Raw genomic sequence first — 22453 nt, 5'->3', positions numbered from 1 at the left:
ATTAACTAGAATCACACTCACCCAACAGCCCTTTCCCTTTCCCACAGGGATAAAAGGTGGAGCAAGGCAGACCGCAAGACGTAAGCACTAACTCACTACGTCAGTTCAAGAGGAGGAGAAAGACGGCGCAGACCAAGAGCGTGACAAGGAGAGAGTCGACCTTGCCCTTTCCGACCAAGGCTCGTCGAACCTCTGCAGAGGGAAAAGTCCAAAAACAATAGCCAGCATGGGTTGCAGCAGATGTCGACAGTACACAAGACCCTTGTCTGCCAATTACCAAGCCGGGGAGAGACGCTTGTCTCTGTGGAACCAACCTTGACTCCAAGGAGAAAGAAAGCCAAGCGGTTCATCATAGCCGACGAGTGTCGATAAGAAACTGAACTGTGTTGAACGAAAAGTAGCCAACGGCTAAATTGAACTTTGAAAAGCAAATGATACTATTAAGGAAAGAGGGAGAAAACCAGCAACGGAGGAGTCCAGCACCACATGGGTGCTCAAGCAGTAAACTCTGGGCGATTACCAGATTGTCGAAACTAACGTAACCAGAAATCCTTGGGAAAAGGTTAGAAGAGGTCAAAGTGGTCATACAGGGGTTTTGTAAAATCCTCTGTACCGTTGAAAGTCTTTGGCCGACAGATGATTGGGAAACTGAGGGAATTAATCCTGCTTGGTGAAATGAATGTGATGAATAGTGAACGGTTTCGTAAAGGTTGGAAAGAGTGAACCCATCAGAGGGGTGCTGACAAAAAGGGGCCAAAGCCGGAAGTCCCTATGAGCAGTGTGTTGACAGGAGTGAACCCGACCGAGGAAGGTCCACAGTAACTTGTTTGAAAGGACATTAAGAATCGTGAAAGAAAAGCTATAGTAACCCGAAGGAGGGAGGCTGGCGTATGAGAGAGGTCCAAGCCCGAAGGAGGGAGATCCAAGGGTGGAATGTCATCACCCCAAAGCTCATTTTGGATAAGGAACTTGTGTTTGTTTGTTGAAACCATCAGGCCCTCGAAGGCAAGAGACTTTTGTTAAGAGACAAACATCAAAGAACCTGATAACTGGTACAGAACTATTGGCTCGTGCTGGGAAAGCTCTAGCGTGTGCTGTGCTCCAAAGTCCCACCTTGTCCCGTGCTGAAAACGTGGGGAAGGGAGCCCTCAAGTACCGCATCCTGACTTATTATTTGTGAACACTTCCTTCTTTCTTGAGAACATTCTCCCACACTTCATTTTGTATCTAGATTAAGGATTGGCAATAGGTTTTTCTTCGTATAGGCCTTTTATTTTGACAACGGCAGTAGGACTGCCTTTAATTTCATTTGATGGTCGAAGGTTGCTCCCATCTTAGATTAGGTGTTTTTCCAACCTACCTTTGCAGTTTAATAAACACCCTTGAATGGTGATCACGTGTGTCTGTCTTTACTGTTGCCACCATGTGTTCCCTACAGGGCGCACAAGGGCATTCTTGAGTGGGGAGGGGGAATGACTCACTGGCAAAAGAGTGGTTGCAGAAATCAGCAAGTGCAGGGGCAAGAGAGCCAACATTGTCCTTAATGGTTCTGGAGGAGCAGGGGGAAACCTGTTTGGAGGAGACCTCCATGGAGCTGACAACTCTGGTGCCCTCATCAGGTGCGACAGTGTGCTGCTTGGGCTAAAATATGGCACAGGTGCGCAGTGCATTCTGGGGCACTCAGAGCCATAATGGATATTTATTCCATGCCTCAGTGGAAGCTGCACTTGTACACAGATTTTCAGCTTGGTTAGAAGTATTTCACTGAAAAACATGTTTTCAATGTTATTCATTGCTTGTGTTGGTTTGCATGGCTCATCCAAGGACACAGGGCTCGGAGAGGCCAGAATCCGCAGGTGCCAGCTGGTACCAGATAAGGTTTGTTATGCCTGTGCCAAGGTTGAAGATGAGTTATGGAATTGCTTTCCGTGGTGCTTTAAGAGAGGGAAGCGCTTTGCTCTTTGGGTTACCGTTGGTCGACCCGCCCTGCAACCAACGGTTGCTCATTAACGTACAAGCGCTGATGCCAGAAGGTTCGAGAAATTGCCACCCCTTTGAGGAGGGCATATAATGCGGGGCTCTGGAAAGGTCAGGCGGAAAAATACAAATGACCTCAGTCAGAGGAGAGACGCTTCGCTCCAAAATACCTGTGGGCTGTTGTGCTCTCGGCCTGGCTGTTACCGGGGTCTTCCAGCCGCTTCTGGCGAGATGAAGAATCCAGTTACGCCCATGGTGATGTTTTCTTGTTAGCTTATTATCTTTTCTGTGATTTATTTCTGTGTTATTATTTATTGCTTTATGTATGCTTAATTATGAATAAATAGCCATATAAGTGTGTGTGTGGGTGCGAGTCATTGCTTCTGCATACCTGCGTTCAAAGTATTTGCTCTGCTCTGCAATGTACTGATGATAAATAACTGTCCGTACACTCTTGGTGAGCAAGACAGACAGGGAAGGAGGGTGAGAGGCCATTGGAGGCAAGAGGGTGAAAGAGCGGTGTGGGGTGGCGGGGGCGACACCAGGGTGCTCAGGATGTCCTGGGTTTTTGTAGTAAATTGTGTGGCCAATTCGTTGCAGAGGGCTGGGGAGGGGTGAGCAGGAGACAGCGGAAGAGTTGGCTAGTTCCATACAGATTTTAAAGAGTTCAGTTGTGTTGTTGGATGCACGAGAGACGCGCTCCTGGAAGTGGGCACTTTTCTTGGCGCGGATAGAACTTCTGTATTGTCTTTGTAGTAGGCGACAGGCCAGTTTGTCAGAGGGTGATCCACTTCTTTCTCTTTGATACTCAAAGGGCCCCCATACTTGCAATAGTTCTGCTTCCGGGACTGGCGCAGGACGTTTGGGTCTGAAATAAGGATGTCTAGATTCATACATTCTCTTTTACCCACGTCTTTCTCCCCTTCTTGGATCAATACTAATAACTAGGGACCTATATTCTGAAATGGAATCAGGACATGCTACTACCTGGCTTACAGCATCTTTAAACTCATCCCTCAATCCCCTATATAAAAAAAGCGTTCTTTGAACATCTTCGGCAAATAACGTCTGGGCTGCCATGCTTCTAAACCAGGCAATGTATGATAACAAATCCAGATTTCCTTGACATATCCCTATGAACTCAAGAGGCATACTGGGGTATCGAACATCACCCGGAAAGCGTCCGACAACTCAGTGTAATTGGATAGCATTGGATCTTTGTTATCGACCAACGGAGTGGCCCTTGCTAATGCAGTTCTATCGAAACTAAGCAATACATTACAATATTTGCTTGGCCTGCGCCATACAACGCTTGTCTATTGAGATAATGTATGTGGATCCCCACCATATTTTGTCGACATAAGTAGAGCAGGTATATGAGGACCTAAGGCTGGATGTTGTAGAAAGGTTGAGGCTTTATTAAGTAATTAACTAGGTTTTTATGTTTTCAACATTTAAATATATACAGGAGAGATCAAATGGCCAGACCATAGAGAAATAATGAAAGGAGTATTCTGTCACAATACAGAAAGCTGCCGCATGGTAATGATTTCCGTACAGGTTTTGCAATTGTCAGCTGGATGCCACATACATTTTACTCTCATGCGAAGGAGAAAAGTCATTTTTACTCTCTTGAAATCACATTTACTTTTAAAGTTTTAAAATAGTGAGTAAAATACTCCCACCTCAAAATCTTACCTGGAGAACTGCCTCACAAAGTACCTAAGCTTACCCACACACAAAGGGCCTGGCGAGTTGAAGCACGGAAGCAGTTGCGAGACGCGACAGATGCTGCAATTCCCTTTTTATGTCATGACTCTGCATTCACATACGTCTGTCTTCCAGTGGCCAACTTGGGTTGTGAACTGTTCTGCTATCAGACATAACAGTGCCCATTCTTGGCATCCATTTTGAAATGGGTTTGGGAGTCTTCTCACCCAACTATCTCTGCTCACCTAACTATCAATTAATGTTTTGGAATATGGCATCAGACTTTGGTAGCGTGATGTCCGTGATCAGGTAAACCTACAATCAGTGCCCATTAAGTGCTAAGACCCTGAGTGTACCCTGGTACCTTCGAGTTCAGGTGGGCTGCCAGAGACAACCTGGCAATAAAGGGGCTGTGATGTGTACTTTTACATTTCTCTTGCTTCGATACAAATCATGCAGAACAAAAAGCGGCATGCCTATCACACATGCATAACCCAAAGGGACGACTAAAACACTGCATTCAAGTACTTCTACACCCGACTTTATATTCTGAAATTAAAAATACAATTAATGAATGAACTGTGCAGAAAGCAAATACTTTTAACATCTCGGCACTTAACGAGCACAACCTAAGATAACTGTTTCTGCATACTAGTAAAACAGTGTAAATAAGGAGCAGACAGGTTAGACATTTTCCCAAATTGCTATTCCTGCCAGTTGCACACCACACTGCCCCCTAGCAACCCTTGCACTTAGGGACTGTCTCTGTATCCCTACAGCCCCCTACCAGCACTTAACCCATGATTTCTGCCCTTTCCCTTGCACCTGCCACCAGCTGGCCACACTTTTTTTATTGTCCTTATTTATTTTACTGTTATCCTATGTACTGCACTGCCCCCTCCTCTACCCCTCCCCCCTGCACTTGCACGATCTCAATGTCACCTAGTAGGATCGCTGTCTATCTTCCCTACGTTTCCCCTCCCTTGCCTCGTCGCGCCTTGAACACTTGTGTATAGGCGCGTTATAAATGCCATATCATCCACCCTTAGTATGTCAATTATTGGTGTTTCCCTTATGGCTACAAGGTTATTAGGACTTGTGTAACAAGAGATGTGCTGCCCGTCATTTTCGATTGCAAGACGTCTTTCAGCCTTGTTTGTAAGCCGATGTCTTCAAATTTGAATAATAGGGATTCCACCAAGGTAGAATGGATTTTGGTCTCCGCCTTAATGCCTTCGCACAAGTGTACTAAGTCGCACAGAACCAGATTAATTTCCCTAAGTGTCCCATCAGAGGCCACACCATCCTGTGCCCCTGTAAATCTGCCATCCATTTGTTTGATCATATTCGAAAGTCTCTTGGGGGGGAACTGGTTCCAGGGTGGAGGTATACTAGGTTATAAAAGTGTCCTGAAATTATGCATTCATTACAGGTTTGACAGCATTGGTGCCCCCTAGTTGGACATTATGAGGAATCAGGTTAAAGAAGGAAGCGATCTTTGCAGATTTTAAAGTCTTTGTCGGATCGAAAATACTCACAGGTACGGTGCCTTCTTCCCCCATATTCCCAGGATCCCGAACAGGTCGCCTTTGGGGGATGCAGGCATGGGCAGATTCACTGCCCTCTGTAATATTGACAGCGAGTTCCCAGGCATTGCTGGAGCAGTGTTCTTACTCCGTAAGTTATACATGCATTTTCAAACAACTGGTGCAGTCCCCAGCAGGCAGAAATGAGGAGTACCTTGAAGATCCTCTTTCTTCCCCCGACCCTAATCAATCAAGCTGAGAATCTAAAAGCACATGAGGCTCTGTAGAGTTGATGGTCACCTAGTCTTTGGAAAATCTATCAAAACCTAACTGCTCACTAAACAGCAATAGATAAATTAGTCTGACACTCTGAAATACCAGACCACGTTGAACTTTCAACCACTAGCCACCCCAGGCCCGGGCTCCAAGACCCACCAAAACCACTATTATGAAAAGGCAGGTTCTTGCAACTCCCAAAGGCTGGACCACTCAGAATACATGTAAGAGGATCGATGTAACCATATCCACACAGTCTTCGATATAAAAAGGATTGCCTTTAGTCAGGGTTTAAAAAGATGGGCTGCTAAAATAGATCTAGATTTGTCTTGTCTGGCCTCAAAACAGGTCAATTTAAGTAGTAGATTTGCAGTCGTAATGTACATTTTACGCATCATGTTTTATTGGAATTTACAGAATAGGAGCAAGCAACACTCGGGTCCTAGTTGTGACATAGTCACAGGAGCGTGGCGGCTCCGTTCGCCATCGCGCACTAATAAAGTGGGCAGGCCGTAGCTCGACAACGCGTCCCGGGCACCCATCCGAAGCAGACCTGTGTCCTGCGTATTCATTACAGGTACAAAAGGCCAAGCTGTTAATGGGGGGGGGGGGGCTGGGGCCATATTGAGAAACCTCACACTGGCGACGAGGACGGGATTGGTTAAGGGGTCTATAATCCGACACCAGAATCAGAGTCCAGATTACTGTACCAATGCCTACCATGAGCGATACCCAAGCGAGAAGTTACCCAACCGCCATTTTGTGCCGTTGATGGTTGCAGCCCCACACGTGGGGTGCTTGTGCGCCATCCTGCCAATTTGTGGAGCCTACCAGGGCTATACTTTAGAAAAGAACACCAGGGGCCACCAGGAAAGGTCAGCGGGGCCCGCAATCTCTTCAATAAAAATAATATATATTTTCTTTTACAAGCAACAATCTCAACGTTACGTGGTTTTCTCTTGTGGCCATTACATGTGCAGATTACATGCTGAGAAGGGCAAGAGAGCTGAAATCTCTAGTACAGAGATATTTCTTTTTTCTTTTTCTTCTGTCAAGAGGATCAAGGAGGTGGGGCACTCCACACTGCGTTTTTGCATAGACTCGCTACAAACCTGCTGAAGGTGCTCGTGACTGTCCCTTAAGCGGACTGGCGGCCTTTCACTCAAGGTGTTAGGTGCCTGTGTGGTCCATGGCCATGAGTGACCCTACAGACGACGCTCAAGGGGCTGCTGCTCCCCCACAAGTAGGAAGATACCCAGACAACAAGGCACACTGGTCCCCATGACAGAGTTCCACATGTTAGGCCCGCCATCGAAGCTAGGCCCGAAATGGCTTCTGTGGGTCAAGAAACTAGAGATGTACACCACATATACAAATCTCTCACTCCCACCGCAGACTCATATCAAGCCGTGAAAGGCGTGCTCAAGGAACATTTTCTGCCACTTGCTGTCAGAATTCCGGGAGCCTGGTTCCGCGTTGACCCGTCGTGAAGAATATATTTCTTCCTACCAATGTGATTCTCAGGAGTACGAAAGGACAGTCTAAGAATCCAATTGATCGGAAGATGGTGTAGAGTCGTTGGGATCGTAGAGCTGAGCGGCCCGCAACTTCCCGGTAGATGATGGTTCCAGGTTCCAGCCAACGACTGCAGAATATTATACTGATTACAATCAAATACACCCCTTTCAAGAGAACACGTAACAAAATCTCAACAGACTAACCTGCAGAAAACGGTTTAACCAGAAGTGTTTCATGCAAGAATGTCCTCTATACTGGGGTACTCTGGAGACCAGAAGAAGAGAAAAGACAATCAGTACCAGAGAATGAGTGAAAGAAAAAATGGTAAGGAAAGGTAGGTTTCTTACCCTGGTTTCCCTGGAAGTGAACGTCCCTGGCAAAGTCCTTCTTCTTTCCTGTAGGAACAGTGTGATGGTATCTGCCCTCTGTTCGGTGGACCAAACAATCCAAGGTGTAAGAAGTCACTAGTCCAGCAACCACCTATTCCCGCCGGCACGAGGACGCCTAAAAGGTGCTCAGGAAGTCTCTAGTCCAGCACCAAGCCTATACCCGCCGGCACGAGGACGCCTACAGCACCCTGGGGAAGGACAGGGAAGGGATTGGAGGGGGAAAAGGAAGGAAGGAAAGAAAGAAGGTAAGAGGTCTCCCAAGCTTCGAGGTCCGATTTCGACAAAACCAAATCACTAGGCAAGAATAATCCATAAACAATCCGAGGTCAAGATACAAGAACAGGTAAGGATAATCCAAGAGCAATCCAGTAAACGTAATCCGAGATCAAACAAAACCACAAAATCCGAGCAAGAAAAAACCACTGTCACTATTGGATCAGAAGCAGCGAGAAGTGGGCGCCAGATCATTAAGTACTTGAAGTACCGGCACCAAGATGGTCACGTGACCCAACACGTTTTCTATCACGTGGAAGATGCTGCGTCCACTGACGTAGTCTCCATGGCAACTTCCACGTGAGGCGTCGGGAACTGCGTTCCCGACGCAAATGTGTTCCGTGCGTAGAGCGTGGATACCGCAAGCCCGCCTTCTGTATGGTGGTATAACGGGACAGAAGCTTTTGGTGAGGATGAGACACGTGAACCGCAGGGGTGATACAAGACCTGGAGCGTTTTCTGACACTTGCTAACCAGGATTTTGAGCGTTTTGTAATGTGTAGCAAAAAGCAATGTGATGAATAGTCGCTTCACCAGTTCTGCGGAAGGCTACTTCAGCTGGCCAGCACGTGCCGCTGGGAGAACGAAAAAGGAATGATCCGCAACCAACTGATATAAGGTTGTAGCTCTGGGAAATTACATCGTCAAGTACTCCGAGAACCGGGGCTCACGCTAACACAAATCCTGGACATGGGAATGTCCTATGAGTTTGCTGATAGCCGCTCTGCAAAAATGGATGCTGCAGTCAAAGTAGTAAAGAGTGAGGAGATATGCGCAGTTGGACGGACAGTGAAAGACAGCCAGTCACGACCACGTTGGCCCCAGAAGAAGTCAGACCCCTCACAACCTTGTTAAAAATGCGGCTATGATCTCCCACACACTAGTGACTGTCTGGCAAAAGAGAGAGTCTGTGGGCGCTGTGGGCTGCAAATCATTTCGCCAGAATGTGCCAGGCTGCCGCCCCAACTGCAATTCCCAGGGGGCCGAGCATAGCGACCAATCGAGCGACACGCAGGCAGAAAAGTGTAGGGCGGAATGTGTGAGAGTGTTCAGTGTGTTCAGGACTCTTGGCAAAATCCTGCTGCTCCAGAGTCTGCTTTGTATTGCTATTGACTGGAGGAGGACCTTTTCTTAAAAAACTCTCACCCCGACACAAAGCGTCGCAGAGTGTGTGGGAGTGTTCAGTGTGTTCCGTGAGGAGCTTGAGGAGCCGCTCCCCTTTTCCCCTCCTTTGGCCCTTTGGGATTCAGTAACAGAAAAATTTGATTTGCATGAAAACGAGAAATTAACCGTTGACGCAATCCCAGCTGAGGTGCTGTGATTCAGCGGCGGCTGCATTTGCTGGGAGGTCAGTGCAAACAATGCTGCTGCTACGCCCGTTCGCTCAGAGCCCACAAGTAAGTGACAGAGAATGTCGAGTGACTGCCTTACCCGTGTGGGGGAGCAAGGGAGTGACTTTGGAAAAGCGGAAACAGAACTTCACGAAAAAGTAGGGTAACTCGTGTCTGACATTGTTAAGAAGGTGAGCGTACCATTTTTGAAAGGAGCTGCAGAAAGAGTGGCAAGGTCCCGCCAGAGCACTAAACCCTGATGTGCTTGGCGTAGTCGAGGCTGCGGAAGACACTCCCCCCTTTGAACATTCAAAATCTGCATAAATCTGCTGACATTGAGGTGAAAACTGTGGCGGAAAGGTCGGTTAACGACCGCGAGGGATCTGACTGTAATAAAGAGAGCGGGACAACGAATCCCCATATCCATATCCATTCGTAATTTGTACCTGCTGCAAACATTATAGGATTAAACGGGGTTAGAAATCCTCTGGGATGCAACCACAGTATTTTAGAACGCCACGTAAGTGAGGACGATGGTGTATTTTAGGAATCTATGGCTGCTGACGCAGATACAGCTAAGAAGCTGCTTGGCGGTCCAGCTGATAAAAGCTCTAATTACCTTAATCACACAATTTGAGGGACTGTGACGTGCTGCCTTTGAGACCGGTATGCAACAACTTGAAAGTAAACTCATCTAATGTTGGTTATATTGACCCAAATGAATGGAGAAACTCTGTGGCGGTCGCCGATCGGATCATTAAAGAGCTGATTGAGATGAATAAAAAAATAAATACAAACAAGGATGAAACGGCAGCCCAGCGTTTGTCTCGAGAAAAAACACAAGAAACCAATGACCTTTCAAATGATATGATCCCAGTACTTCAGCACCAGGCGGAGCCTGAGGCGGAGCAGGCTTCTGCCCAAGGTTGCAATCCTTCCCCAGATACTCACAATTTAGCGAGTGAAGACGAAAAAAGAACTTGGTATTCCGGGAGGAAAAGAAGAAGAATCGATTCTAGCCCTACGTCTGCAGTTTGCTGTTCACAAAAAAGATACATAAAGGAAGGACGCGCCCGGCATACATAACCAAGTTAGAACGGCTGTAAGAAAAGAAAGACAGCCGGACGACTTAGAATCCTCAACGAGCAGTGCATCGTACGATGATTCATATGATAGCTCACCTCAAGCGCAAAGAAACCATAGGTTTACCAGTCAACTGGATCCGATGAAGATGAAAAACAGGAGAAAAGAATGGAGTCTGGGGGGAATACAACAAACAGATAATCGAAACCAAAATAAACGAGTTAAGGCCTAATTTAATGTCAGCAACAACAATCGCAATTGCCTCTTCGGCTAAAATTTACGAGCAATTCAGTCAGAGAGATCAAAATACCCTCATTGCATTAGTTAATGCAAAAAAGGCAAAAGTTGAAATGGACTTACAAGAATTAAAGATAGGTACAAAGACGAGATGCCTGCTACCATATTAAGAGATGCCTTAAGAACCTCAGGAGAGGATAAAAGATTATTAGCAGACGTGGCCAAAGAGGCGTTTCTAAAAAAAAAAAAGCACACAGGCGAAGAGCAAGTGATGAAGGAGAAAAGATGGATGCCCGTACAGGATGGAACCAGTGAAATGAAAACTGGCCATAGATGTATGTCTAAGGCAAATTGTGAAAGAAAAGAAGACGCGAGTGGGGCTGGTCAACTGAGTAAAGACTCTGAATCAACAGAACCGACAGGTCCCAAGAATCCTATTGCGCTCACTAACGAGCTGGCACAAAGTAATGACCTAGCGTTGCCCTCTACGTCTAGAGAGGAGGATGGTTGCTCCATTGACCCTGAACATGTAGTACCCCCGAAAGAGCCACAAAATCTCTAAGGGCGAGCAAATAATGGGGCCCGTAGCTCCTGCAGCGGTGGTTGAAGTTGATGGCCTTCAAGTAAAAGACAAGGAACCTACATCAGCTGGTGGTGGATCTGCGAATCAGCCGATAAAGGAGACCTATCCAATCTTTGATAAGGAGAGAAACCCAACAAAGAAACTAACAAACTCTGCAAATGCCATAGTATCAGGTGGCAAAAGGACCACAAAAAAAAAAAACACATGACGAAAGGCAAGAATTCAAATTCTAGAAATGTCTGTAAGTTCCTGAGAAATCTGAAGGCCTTGAATGTGACCATTCAAACTAAGGCCGAGAAACCGAAGAAAAAGCAAGACCCGGCAAATAAGGACGCAAGAGAAAAAATGCTAGCTCCTGAGGTTGGGCCCTCTGCAAAGCTGCCATTATCTCGAGAAGAAATGTCACGCTGTCCCCACATTCTGTCCCTATTTCACAAACATCTAGGTCAAACAATACTCACACTCTATCTAGGACAGGCAACACTCACAATACACCAGTTACCCCAGTCAGGTTTCCATTCCATGTCACTCACAGGGCACGGGTGTCACGTGAGCGGGTTTAGCCCAAGGGACACATATGCAGACTCAAGGGTTCCCCATTCCTTCACTGGCGTCTGCCATGGCGTCTGCAGGAGGGAGCTTGCAGGCGCCGGCGACAGGACGCTGCGTGCAGAAAGTCAATTCCGCGATTATGGAGACCATTGAGATCAAAACAACGCTCGCGTGTCGCGTCTGCGGGTCACGTCACGCGTTCATCCGTCTCACTCGATCAGGTGACGCGGAAGTCTCCGCTACTTAAGCGCTGAACTTCCGCACGTCCGCGCTTCACAGCTGTTCTTTGGAGGACTCTGTACGGCGTCTGGATACCTTGTGTTTCACGGCTCTTGACTCTTGGACTGTTTTCGGATTTGCTTTGCTCACGTCTTTTGGCTCTGTTTGCTGGATCATCTCAAACTCGGAACGCCTTTTGGACTGTCTTGGATTACCCTGAATTGGACTTGGTATTTTTTCCTTTTTGCTGCATTACGTTATCAAGTACTTTGGATTTTGGTCTTTTTGTTTCATCAAGTAACAGGAGGGAAGTTGGGTTATAACTCAGCCTACAGTTCTTCTCCCTACTGTCATCGGGGAAACCAGCTCACGTGCCCCTCCACGGAATTATCAACCATCATAGGATTCTGGGCTTCCTCACCCATCAGCTTAGGTAAGCCCTGCTCTTTATTCTGCTTGTTTGCTTGTACTGTGCTCAGTTGATTGCTAATAAAGGTTTTCTTTACAGCTGCCTTGGGTTTCAACATTTTCCATGGTTCCGGGCTTCAAGAACTACCCACCTGTGGCCTCAATGATCGCATTGGGAGTAATCTTGTATTCTCTCTCTGTGGTACTTGGGGATGGAGGTTTCAATACTCTTCACGACAATCAAGCAACCTGACAAGAAACAGATGACGATGCTACTATGGACCATCTATTAAACATGTCCACATACGACATAACAGATGAAGAAGAGGATGCTGAATCTCCTGGCGTAAGTGCGAAACAAAGATCTATTTCTGTATCTGATTCTGAAGTCGAGGTTGAATTAAGTGCAAAGCCAGTGGATAGTCAACGCTCAGAACAAGTCTGGAAAAGAATGGTATATGAAACCCCACCTCAAAAAGAAATAAGGCTCGAAGGACGAAAGCGGAACGTTTCCACCAATGACTCGGACAATTTTAAAACAATAGAGGAGCAAAGAAAGATGGGAGTAGACAAAGTGCGAGGTATAACAGCAGGAATTATTAAAAAGATGATAGCAAAGCCATTCCAGTTAATGGAAGTCGAGAGGAAAGAATACCCCCTGAAGTCTGCTGAACAGGTGAATAAGAAACCAAAGCCCATCAGTCGTGAAGACGATGAATCATGGAGAATCGATCGACGCTCAAAAGAAGTGAATAAGAAAAAGATTCAGCAAAAAGGGCGGACCAGCGAGGTGGCAGTTACGATAATATTGGAAAGAAACAAACTAGCCGATGACGGCTTAATTCTAAATAGGTATAACGTGCTGCAACTGCTTCATCATCTACCAGCCATGAAATTAATTTCAACCTCGGATATAAAAACTGTCAAATTCATTGAGGATTCTTCCTTGGACAGAGTAGTGCTTCATATATACTCGAAATAGTTGGTGACCTGATACTGGATAATGCACAGGACCTATGGGCTCTGGGCTTCAAGGTGAAGGAGATTGGAACAAAGAAATCTGGAGAAAGAGAAGTGGGCAGGTTGGCAGATAAAAAAAGGCCACGCATCTTTCACGTCAGCAACATCCCCAGAGATGACAAGGGAGCCAATGGTGCCCATAGAGAATAAACAATAGGAGATCGATGAACACGAGTTAGCCCATAAAGAATTCATGGAATTCAACAAACTAAAAAAAACGTTTAGAATTACAATTGAAAGCCAGAACGAAATAGACAAAAAAGAAAAGATCCATTACGAGAAATTACGAGCAGTCGTCCTTGAAGAACTAGACGCTAGAAGCATGGATATCCTTCATGGAAATATAGAGGGCGACATACCTCCAACCGTGACGTGGGAACGCGATGATCAAAGTTCTATCTTAGATTATATGATCACTTCAAAAGAACATGACAATGAAGATCTGTGAAATGAAAGTTATCAAAACACCACAAAGAGATCACAATTTACTAATAAGCTGGTTTGAAAATGAAAGCTGAAAACTAAGAGACATCTGGAAGCAAAAGGTAGAAGTTGAAACTGGAAGGAATCGCCTAAGATTAAAGAGTCACAAAATTACTATCATGACAGAAGCACTGGAGGATCAATATACGGAAGAAGGCAATATTGGCCTTGAATAGAATATGTTACTACAAATATATAAAACCTCCAGGAAACACGAGTATGATTTGAATGTAGTGAACAAGAAAAGAGAACTGCGAAGGAACCTGAGAGAGCTAGAGAAAGGCCTGCTGACTAGGCATGAAAATACTGATGAAAAAGGAGGGAGAAAATGAAATTAAAAAATTGGCTAAAGTGGCACATAATGACCATCAAACAAAACGATGCTGAACGAATGAGTTCTCTCGCGCAAAAAAATTCTAGAGATTTCTGGGCAACTATAAATGAAATGGAAAATCCCCAGAACTCTAGTCTTTGCAAAGTAGTGACCGAAGAAAAGGTGATCGCGCAGTACACCGAGTTATTCCAAAAACAATACTTCTGTCGTTCAGGAGGAACAAAAAGAAGCTTGGGATATCATCATAACGAGAGAAGAGAACTACAATAATATGAAGGAGCCGAGTGCATCCCGTGCACCTGGACCAGATGGTCTGACGAATTACATACTTAAAAAAAACATTTCTTAAAATGGAAGCTTTACAGAAAAAGACGCCCATGTGTGTTGCTTTCATTGACTTGGAACACGCCTTTGATGGTGTAGACAGGGAGTTCTTATGGGCCAAAATGAGCAAGAAAGGCTGTCTACTTGCAGCCATAAAAGTGTTATACTCCGAACGTCTATACAAATTAGTCTGAACATAATGGGACACGTAACATCTCCTACAAAAACAACACGAGGCTTGAAACAAGGGTGTCCCCTCTAGGATCCACGGTTTTTAACTTCTTCATTGCAGATGTTAGTAGTGCCGTAGAAGAAGTCCATTCTTTTCCATCGAAAATTAACGGTACTCACATTAACATAATGGTATATGCAGACGATATTGTGCTCCTGGACATGACACCAATAGGCTTGCAAAGAAAGATCAACGCCTTGCAAAACTATATCGAAGAAAATGGACTTGAAATCAATGTGAAGAAATGTGAGATCCTGGTCCTTAAAAATCTTCAAGGATCGAGAAAGAAAACAAGCGCGAAAAATGTTGTGTGGAGGATAGGGAAGGAAACCTTGAAAGTTGTTAAGGAAGCAAAATACTTGGTAATTATAATGAATGCAAGTATTAATGACGAACCTATGGTGAAGAAAACTGCCTCCAAATGCAACCAGCCTGCTGCACAAGCGGACAGGCTTCATAAAAAATATGGAAAGTATTAATTTCTCACAGTAGTTCGCTTTTATAGGAATAAAATCATTCCAGTATTAAGATAAGGAGCATAGACTTTGCTTGGTTGCAATTATGAGATCTGGTCACGTTGCGAAAATGTGTTCTGGAGGAGGATTCTACAATTTCCAAAAGGTTTTCCTACTGCGTGTATGAGACATGAGATCAGTTTATCCTCTATATCCTCGCCAGTGACATGGAATTCCCTGGCTTTATATAGAAAAGTGATAGGAGGCGACAACATCCCGCAATTTAAGTTCCTAAACATTAATGTTAATACCGACACAGATAGCCTTATAAATAAGTGGAAAACTGCCTGTGAAGATATTCTAGAGCACCTGAATATGCAATGATCCAAATGCAGTAAAAAAAACGATATGAGCAAGATTGGATTGAAACAAATGATAAAATAAACCAACATACAAGAATGATGAACACGCCAGTGGAAGCTAAAAAACGGAAAGTGTTGCCGGAATATATGGCGAAGTTCCGTTGCAAGAAGATGAGGGCAACATTTCTGAAGTTCAGACTCAATACACTCGGTACAAGGGATGTTTGTCATGATATGAAGGATGTTGAGGAAAAAAAGACCATCTGTAGACTCTGTAATTGCCAAGAAGAATCTTTGAAACACCTGGTTCTTTTCTTTCCTAAAATGGGAGATGAAAGAACAAGATATATGGGCAGAGAATTGGACAAATATCCATCTCGATGTGCAGAAGATTCGTGGTTGATAATGCATGAAGGCACCAACAATAAGATGATCTTTGCACTATCTTTTTTTTTGGACAAGATGAAAGAGTCTACAGAGGGCCATCGAAGGAGTCATGATGGTAGTCCGGAGCTATGCGCTCTATTTATTTTTTGTTTTTTAAAAGGACTAATTTGGAATATGTAAACATGGATTTTAAACTGTTTGTAACTTCATCTTTTTTTAAGGTTTGTAATAAACTAATAAAAAAAATAAAAAGTGTAGCCATGGTGGAAGATGAGTTGCAAGATCTGGACATCGAGGTGTTCTTCTAATTGCGACAACCCACGTGCACGGTCAACATCGGCGAGACCCCGACCCCAGTGCTAATCGACACAGGCGCATTAGTATGCGTACTTGCGACATGACACTATGAGGCACTTCCTGGACCACCGGCATTGGGTGAGACCAAAGAAAAAATATACTCATTTGGAGGAGCCCGACCACTTCCACTCAGGGGAGTGTTCACAACTCCAGTTACGCACGCCAAATATACCATTAGAGCGAGATTCTTCGTGATGGATGTCAGCCCTCACTCACTCTTGAGCTGCGCCGCTTCAGAGGCGCTGGACATTGTGCATTTTGCGCTTTCAGTATATGAAGCAGACATCCAAGACATCATTGAAAAGTTTGCAGACATATTCCAGGGAGGTGAAAAGTTGAAAGGAGAACCTATCAAGCTACATATTGATGGAACAGTGTGTATGATGGCGCTAAAACACAGGCATGTACCCTTCCATCTGCGTGCACGATTGGAAAAAGAACTGAAAAGCCTCGATGACACCTCACGCCAACTTTGGACGATGTAGTGGGTGATATGAAATGTTCGAAGCTTGATCTACGCTCCGGATATCACCAACTTGAGTTGCACCCCGATTCACGCTTTATAACCACGTTCACTGCCCACAACGGACTATACCAATATAAGCGCCTACGTTTTGGAGTCTTCTCGGCAGCAGAAGCTTTCCAAAATGTTATCAGAGGGGCCCTCGCTGGCCTGGAAGGAGTAATCAATTTAAGTGATGAAATATTGGTACATGCAGCATCGGAGACGGAACACATGACCCGGCTGGAGAAGGCATTAGTGAGGATCAGGAATCTAGGATTAACTTTACACCGCAAGAAATGTGAATTTCTCAAAGACAGCACAGAATTCTTCTGTTTCATTTTCACTTCAAAGGAATTTCTCCTGAACCAAAGAAAATGAAAGACATTCAAGATGCAGGGATGCCGGAAAATGCCTCAGAGGTGAGGAGTTTCCTCGGTATGGTAACGTATTGTGGGAGATTCATCGTTCAAAACCTAGCTTCTCTTTCGGAACACCTCCGAGCCTTGACGAAGAAAGACACTGCATGGGTCTGGTCAGACATCAAACAGACGGCTTTCGACACCATAAAGGCCACCCATACAGGGGGTGAAACCATGGTGTTTTTCGACCACGGGAAGGAATCCAAATTGGTCGTGGATGTCAGCCCTGTGGGGCTAGGAGCCGTGCTACTTCAGCCTGATTTACATGGTCAAATGAGGCCCATTGCGTATGCCAGCAAAGCACTGACAGCAACCGAGCAAAGATACGCCCAAATCAAAAGGGAGGAGCTGGCCATACTCTGCGGTTGTAGACATTTTCGCATTCATATTCTTGGAAAACCAGTATCCGTCATCACCGACCACAAGCCTCAGATCCCAACCCTGACTGGCTCATCCTCCAAACCACCACCAAGAACAGAGAGATGGATGCTAGCCCTCACGGAACATGGGGTGAACTTGCAGTACAGACCAGGAACTCACAACCCAGCGGACTACCTGTCCCGTCATCCAAGGGGTGATGGAGAGCAAGGGACGAGTCCAGTTGAGGAATGTGAGGATTACATCCGCCTGTTCGTGGACGCGGCCATACCGGTAGCCAAGACACTGGAGGACGTGGCTGACGCATCGAGATGGGACAAAAGTTTCCAAACCATCCAGGAGGCAGTAGAACGTGGGGACTGGAGGTCAACACTCAATGAGAGATCCAGCAGTTATGGAAAGTCCAACACGAACTGTCCAGGTCGGCAGAAGGCCTGGTCCTTCGAGGGCGACAAATCGTGATACCAAGAAAGCTGGTCGGGAGAGCAGTAGAATTAGCCCACTGTGGTCACCAAGGCACTGCAAAGACCAAAGCAAGGCTGAGAACCAAAGTGTGGTTCCCGGAACTAGAGGAGATTGTCAATGACCATATGAGAAACAGTCTTTGGTGCCGGGCAGCCGCCTGTGGGACACTGTGCATGCAGATTCTGAATCAACGGGGAGAGGCATGTACTTTCTGGTGCTAATAGACCAATGGTCACGATATTGTCATGCTGCATACATTGGCGATCAATATGGACCAATTGTTATTCATTTATCTACAGAAAACTCTTGGATCAACCTCTATTCACTTTTTGGACCTTATTTCCCATTTGCAAGACGTTGGTGCTTTTTTATTTTTCCCAACTAACTACATAACTATCTATTTCTGGCCATTACTATTTGTCATCATCGGAACTACAATCCCCAGAAGCCCTAGGGATCAGCTCTGCTTCCACCAGCTCAGGAACAGAGAGGGAGGAGGCAGATTGTATTCAGGTGTGCTGATCCAGGTGCGGCCAATTAGCCTGCCTCTGTGTTGGGCAGGGCGGTATAAAAGCTGCTGCCTGCAGGGGCTCAGTCTCTTGCATTAAGAGTCCTTCCAGCACCTTTTTGCTTCGAGCTACGAATTTTTGTATGCTGTTCCTGCTTACTCCTGCTTTTGATCCAGTGCCCTGCCGAGCTCTCTGCATTGCAGCCGATCACGCTCCGCTGCCTTCTACCTACAGCCTTAGTCCACTGAGCTTCCTGCCTTGCAGCCTGCTACACCCTGCTGCCAACAGCCCTAGCCTGTTGGGCTCCCTGCCTCAGCCCTGCTCCTCTGGGCGCCCTGCCTTGCAGCCTGCTACACCCTGCTGCCTACAGCCCTAGCCTTTTGGGCTCCCTGTCTCACAGCCCTACTCCTCTGGGCTTCCTGCCTTGCAGCCTGCTCCACCCTGCTGCCTACAGCCCTAGCCTTTTGGGCTCCCTGTCTTGCAGTCTGCATCATTCCGCTGCTTACAGCCCTTGTCCTCTGGAACCCCTGTCTTGCAGCTTGCTACACTCCTCTGCCTTCAGCCCTTGTCTTTTGGGCTCCTTGCCTGCAGCCCTTGTCCTTTGGACTCCTTGCCTTGCAGCCTGCTTCCTACAGCCCTTATCCTCTGGGCTCCCTTCCTTACAGCCCTGCTCCTTTGGGTTTGCTCCTTGCTGTCCTGCTCCTCTGAGCTCTCTTCCTTGCACCCTACAGTCCTCTGCAATCCATAACAGTTTACCTGCATTTATTACTTTGTTATTGCAGCCCCCCTGTTTCCTGACTGCTGCTCCCTTCCTTGTTTTCAACCCTCAGATCTTTATCCCTGTCCAATTCAGTTCTACTGCTTTCCTTTCATTTCATTTCCTTCTGCTAGTTTGCTCATCGACTTCCTTTTTCCTGGATTTGTCTGTAATTGTCTTCTCTTGTATTATTGTAGACCCCTTTGTACAGAGTTTGTCTGTTGGTTTCCGGCAGGCAACCTCTGCCCCTTCCCTTGACTCGTTTCTGTGGTAGACACCCACAGCTGTTGTTCCCAGCCATGAGCAAACAGCGTGGGCCTCCGTTAGAGCAATCTGTGCAGAAGGCTGGAGTTTTTCCTAAGGTCCGTGGAACACCCTTTCCCACTTCTGCATACACCCCCAAGAAGGAATCCAGTTTGTTTGTACCTTTATTCCCCCGCTACACTTGCCTACTCTTTGTTATCTTTTACTTTCTGCTGTGTATGTATTTGTCTGTCCACCTTACTTCAGCACAACCACCCAAACCCTACCTGGGTGCCCTGTGCCACACTTAACAGAGTACCATCCGTGACAGATATCCAGAGGTAGAACTAGTTGACTCTACGTCGTGTGAACAAACCATGCAAGCATTACAGCAGGTGTTCGCAACCCATGGGCTGCCCGGTATCTTATGCTTGGATAACAGGCCGCGGTTTCAAGGCTGACAATTAGCTGATTTTATGAAGGACTATGGTATCCTGCACAGAAAGGTGACACCGGGATGGCCAAGATCTAATGGGGAGGCAGAGCGCTTAATGCGCATGCATAATAAAATCTTTTGCATCTCACAGGGACAAGGTGGTGAACTGAAGCGAAACTTGTACCAGTTTCTCAGAGAGTATCGGTCAACCCCGCACCAATCCACAGGCGTGCCCTCCAGCAGAAGCGCTATTTAGCAGATGCCTGAGAGGACATATCCCCGAAATGGACGGCCAACACCGGGGGGGTCATTGATGACCAGAAGACGGCCGATGACAGGCAAATGCATAATGAGAAGGAAAATGCCAAATGCAGGCTGAAGCCGCCTAACATTGATGTGGGCGGCATGGTTTTGGTGAGGAACAGACACCCAGGAGGGAAATTATCCCTCAACTATGAGCCCACTCCCATGGGCATGATACATGTGAAAGGGTCCATGGTGACGGCCGCTGACCAGCGAGGTAACAAGAAACTCATGCTTCTTCAAAAAGATTGCCCGAGAGGAACAACAACCTGAGCCAGCGACAGAGATGTCACCGCTACGAGCGACACACAGAGGACATATCCTCGAAGAAAGCCCGAAGGGTCACGAAAGGGAAGAGCCCGAACGTGAGGAAGAGCAGAGCGACAGGTGTCCGGCGAGATTCAAGGACTATGTCCTGGACCCAGATTGAAGAAAGCCGGCGGACTATGGGCGTTGCCCACATTGGGCCAAGACACTGCTGGTGATAATTCTTTGTTTGTATGTCATGTTGACAGTAAGTTGTAGGCTGTTAATGGGGGCACCAGGGGTATATTGAGAAACATCACACTAGTGTATTTCCTAAGTACCATACTTAAATAGCGGAGAAGCTTAATTTTGCCCGCGCGAGAAGTCGCAGCTTTGGAGTAAAATATATATTTTTTTACTCTTTATTTAAGTTATTCAAAAATAAGTACAATTCAGAGCAGGCAATCAAAAATGGAACAAAATAGAGCATAACAAAATATCAAATGTGATAACTAAATCAAGGCAAATACAGTGAAGAAAAAAAAAAAAAAAAAACCAAAAACTCTACAAACCTTAATTGCCAATTCACCACTAACCAATTATCCTAAACAGCACTTTTACACTTAACTATCAAAAATACAACATCAAAGACACCACAAACATAAACCCTCCACCACCCACTGCCGAAAAAAATAAAAATAACCCATTCTTATAGCAAATATGCAGATTATCAGGTGCGTTTATAGAATGGGCGGTTAATGAATGAGTTTGCAGCTCATGCCGAATGTATTAGGGAGCAAACGGACAACACAAACAATGAAGACAAAATATTATTATCCATGCACTCCTGAGAAGTTTTTGAACCAACCTTTCTTTTTAAAACCAGAGACGCCCGTATCGCTCAACCGGCCACTATACTGCCTAAGAGGTGCGTGCATAGTCGAGTCTGAAACAGACACTTACATTCATGTGCCATACTTGAAAACATCCGTCTAACATATACTTTTGAGGCTCGCTGTAATAAATTGGTAACATGGACCCTGCAAAATACCCCCTCTCCATGCAACTTGTAAAACTGGGTGTTTCGCAACACCAGTCTTCACTCACCCCGTGTTCGGTAACATGTTGGCAGTTAGGTCGGGTGGCGATATTAATTCGTGTACAGTCAGTCTAAGCTGTCACCAACAACCTTTACTCTACTGCCCTCCAAGCATGCAGCGGATGCGGCTTGTGGAAGGTTAAAAGTAGGTGGCACCAAAAAAAAACACTGAATCACTACACGCGACTACATGCGAGTTCCGCTCAGAACCAGCGTCTGGTGCAAGGCAACAGAAGAAAGACTAGAGAAGACTTTTTTTCCAAAACAAACTTTATTGGAAACATGTAACATACAGTGACTTCATAGACTATGAGTAAAAACACGAAGCAGCAGGTGTCGAGCGAATTTAAGTAGTCGTAGTGGTAGTAGGGTTGCCACCTTTGTAGCAAAAACCGTACTTGAAACCCCGCCCATATTTTTAGAAACCACTCCTCTTGTATAGGTTTGAAAAATGTGATTAGGTAGCACTGGAGAGAACAAAAATCATCATTGCAGTTTTTTTTAAATATACCTACATTTTCCACCCCAAAATAAATGTGCAATATTAAAATCGAAAATGTATTTAAGGCTGAAAATGACATTTTCTAAATTCTATACCATCTTTTTTGATCTAGGAAAATTTTAAAACTGAGCTGGTTCGGACAAAGTTATATCCGGTGACAGTATCAAGATATTCAGATTTGAGCAAGATGTGTATTAACACACTTGCCAGATAAATAGGTGACACAGATCATTTCTTTTTGGAAACAGCTGTAAAAAAAGATTCCTAGATTGTTAGCCAAGAGAACAATTGCTATGACATGAAAGGCACGGTGTGGTCCCTGGATGGTGTGATGTGATGGGCTTGGGCTGTGGTTGGAGCCCGGCATAGGAGATGGGCCGGACTAGGACGTATGGCGCAGCGCTTTGCTGCGCACAATCAGCACACGACCACTCGGGTAGCTGCATAAATCCATAACTCTCAACTCACACGCTTTTGGCGGGTGTCACCCGCCTTGTAAAGGGCTGACTCACCCGCCAAGCCTCCTGCACGCCCATTCATTCCAATGGGCGTCTC

General features: G+C 45.7%; 1 protein-coding gene across 2 annotated transcripts in view; it reads right to left on the bottom strand.

The window, feature by feature from the left end:
* Positions 1-21642, bottom strand: part of HSDL2 (hydroxysteroid dehydrogenase like 2) — a 732267-nt gene extending 710625 nt beyond the window's left edge. Inside the window, exon 1 of one of the 2 annotated variants that reach the window (XM_069630633.1) lies at positions 21405-21642. In XM_069630633.1, coding sequence (XP_069486734.1) covers positions 21405-21421 — 17 coding nt within the window. In that variant the 5' untranslated portion in view covers positions 21422-21642. The remainder of the gene's footprint in view (positions 1-21404) is intronic. The other variant, XM_069630634.1, reaches the window with a different exon arrangement.
* Between the last annotated feature and the right edge of the window lie 811 nt (positions 21643-22453).

Source organism: Ambystoma mexicanum, chromosome 6q (assembly GCF_040938575.1).
Source record: "Ambystoma mexicanum isolate Mex_15411 chromosome 6q, UKY_AmexF1_1, whole genome shotgun sequence".
Taxonomy (NCBI): Eukaryota; Metazoa; Chordata; class Amphibia; order Caudata; family Ambystomatidae; genus Ambystoma; species Ambystoma mexicanum.
This window is presented reverse-complemented; position numbering and strand designations above follow the sequence as displayed.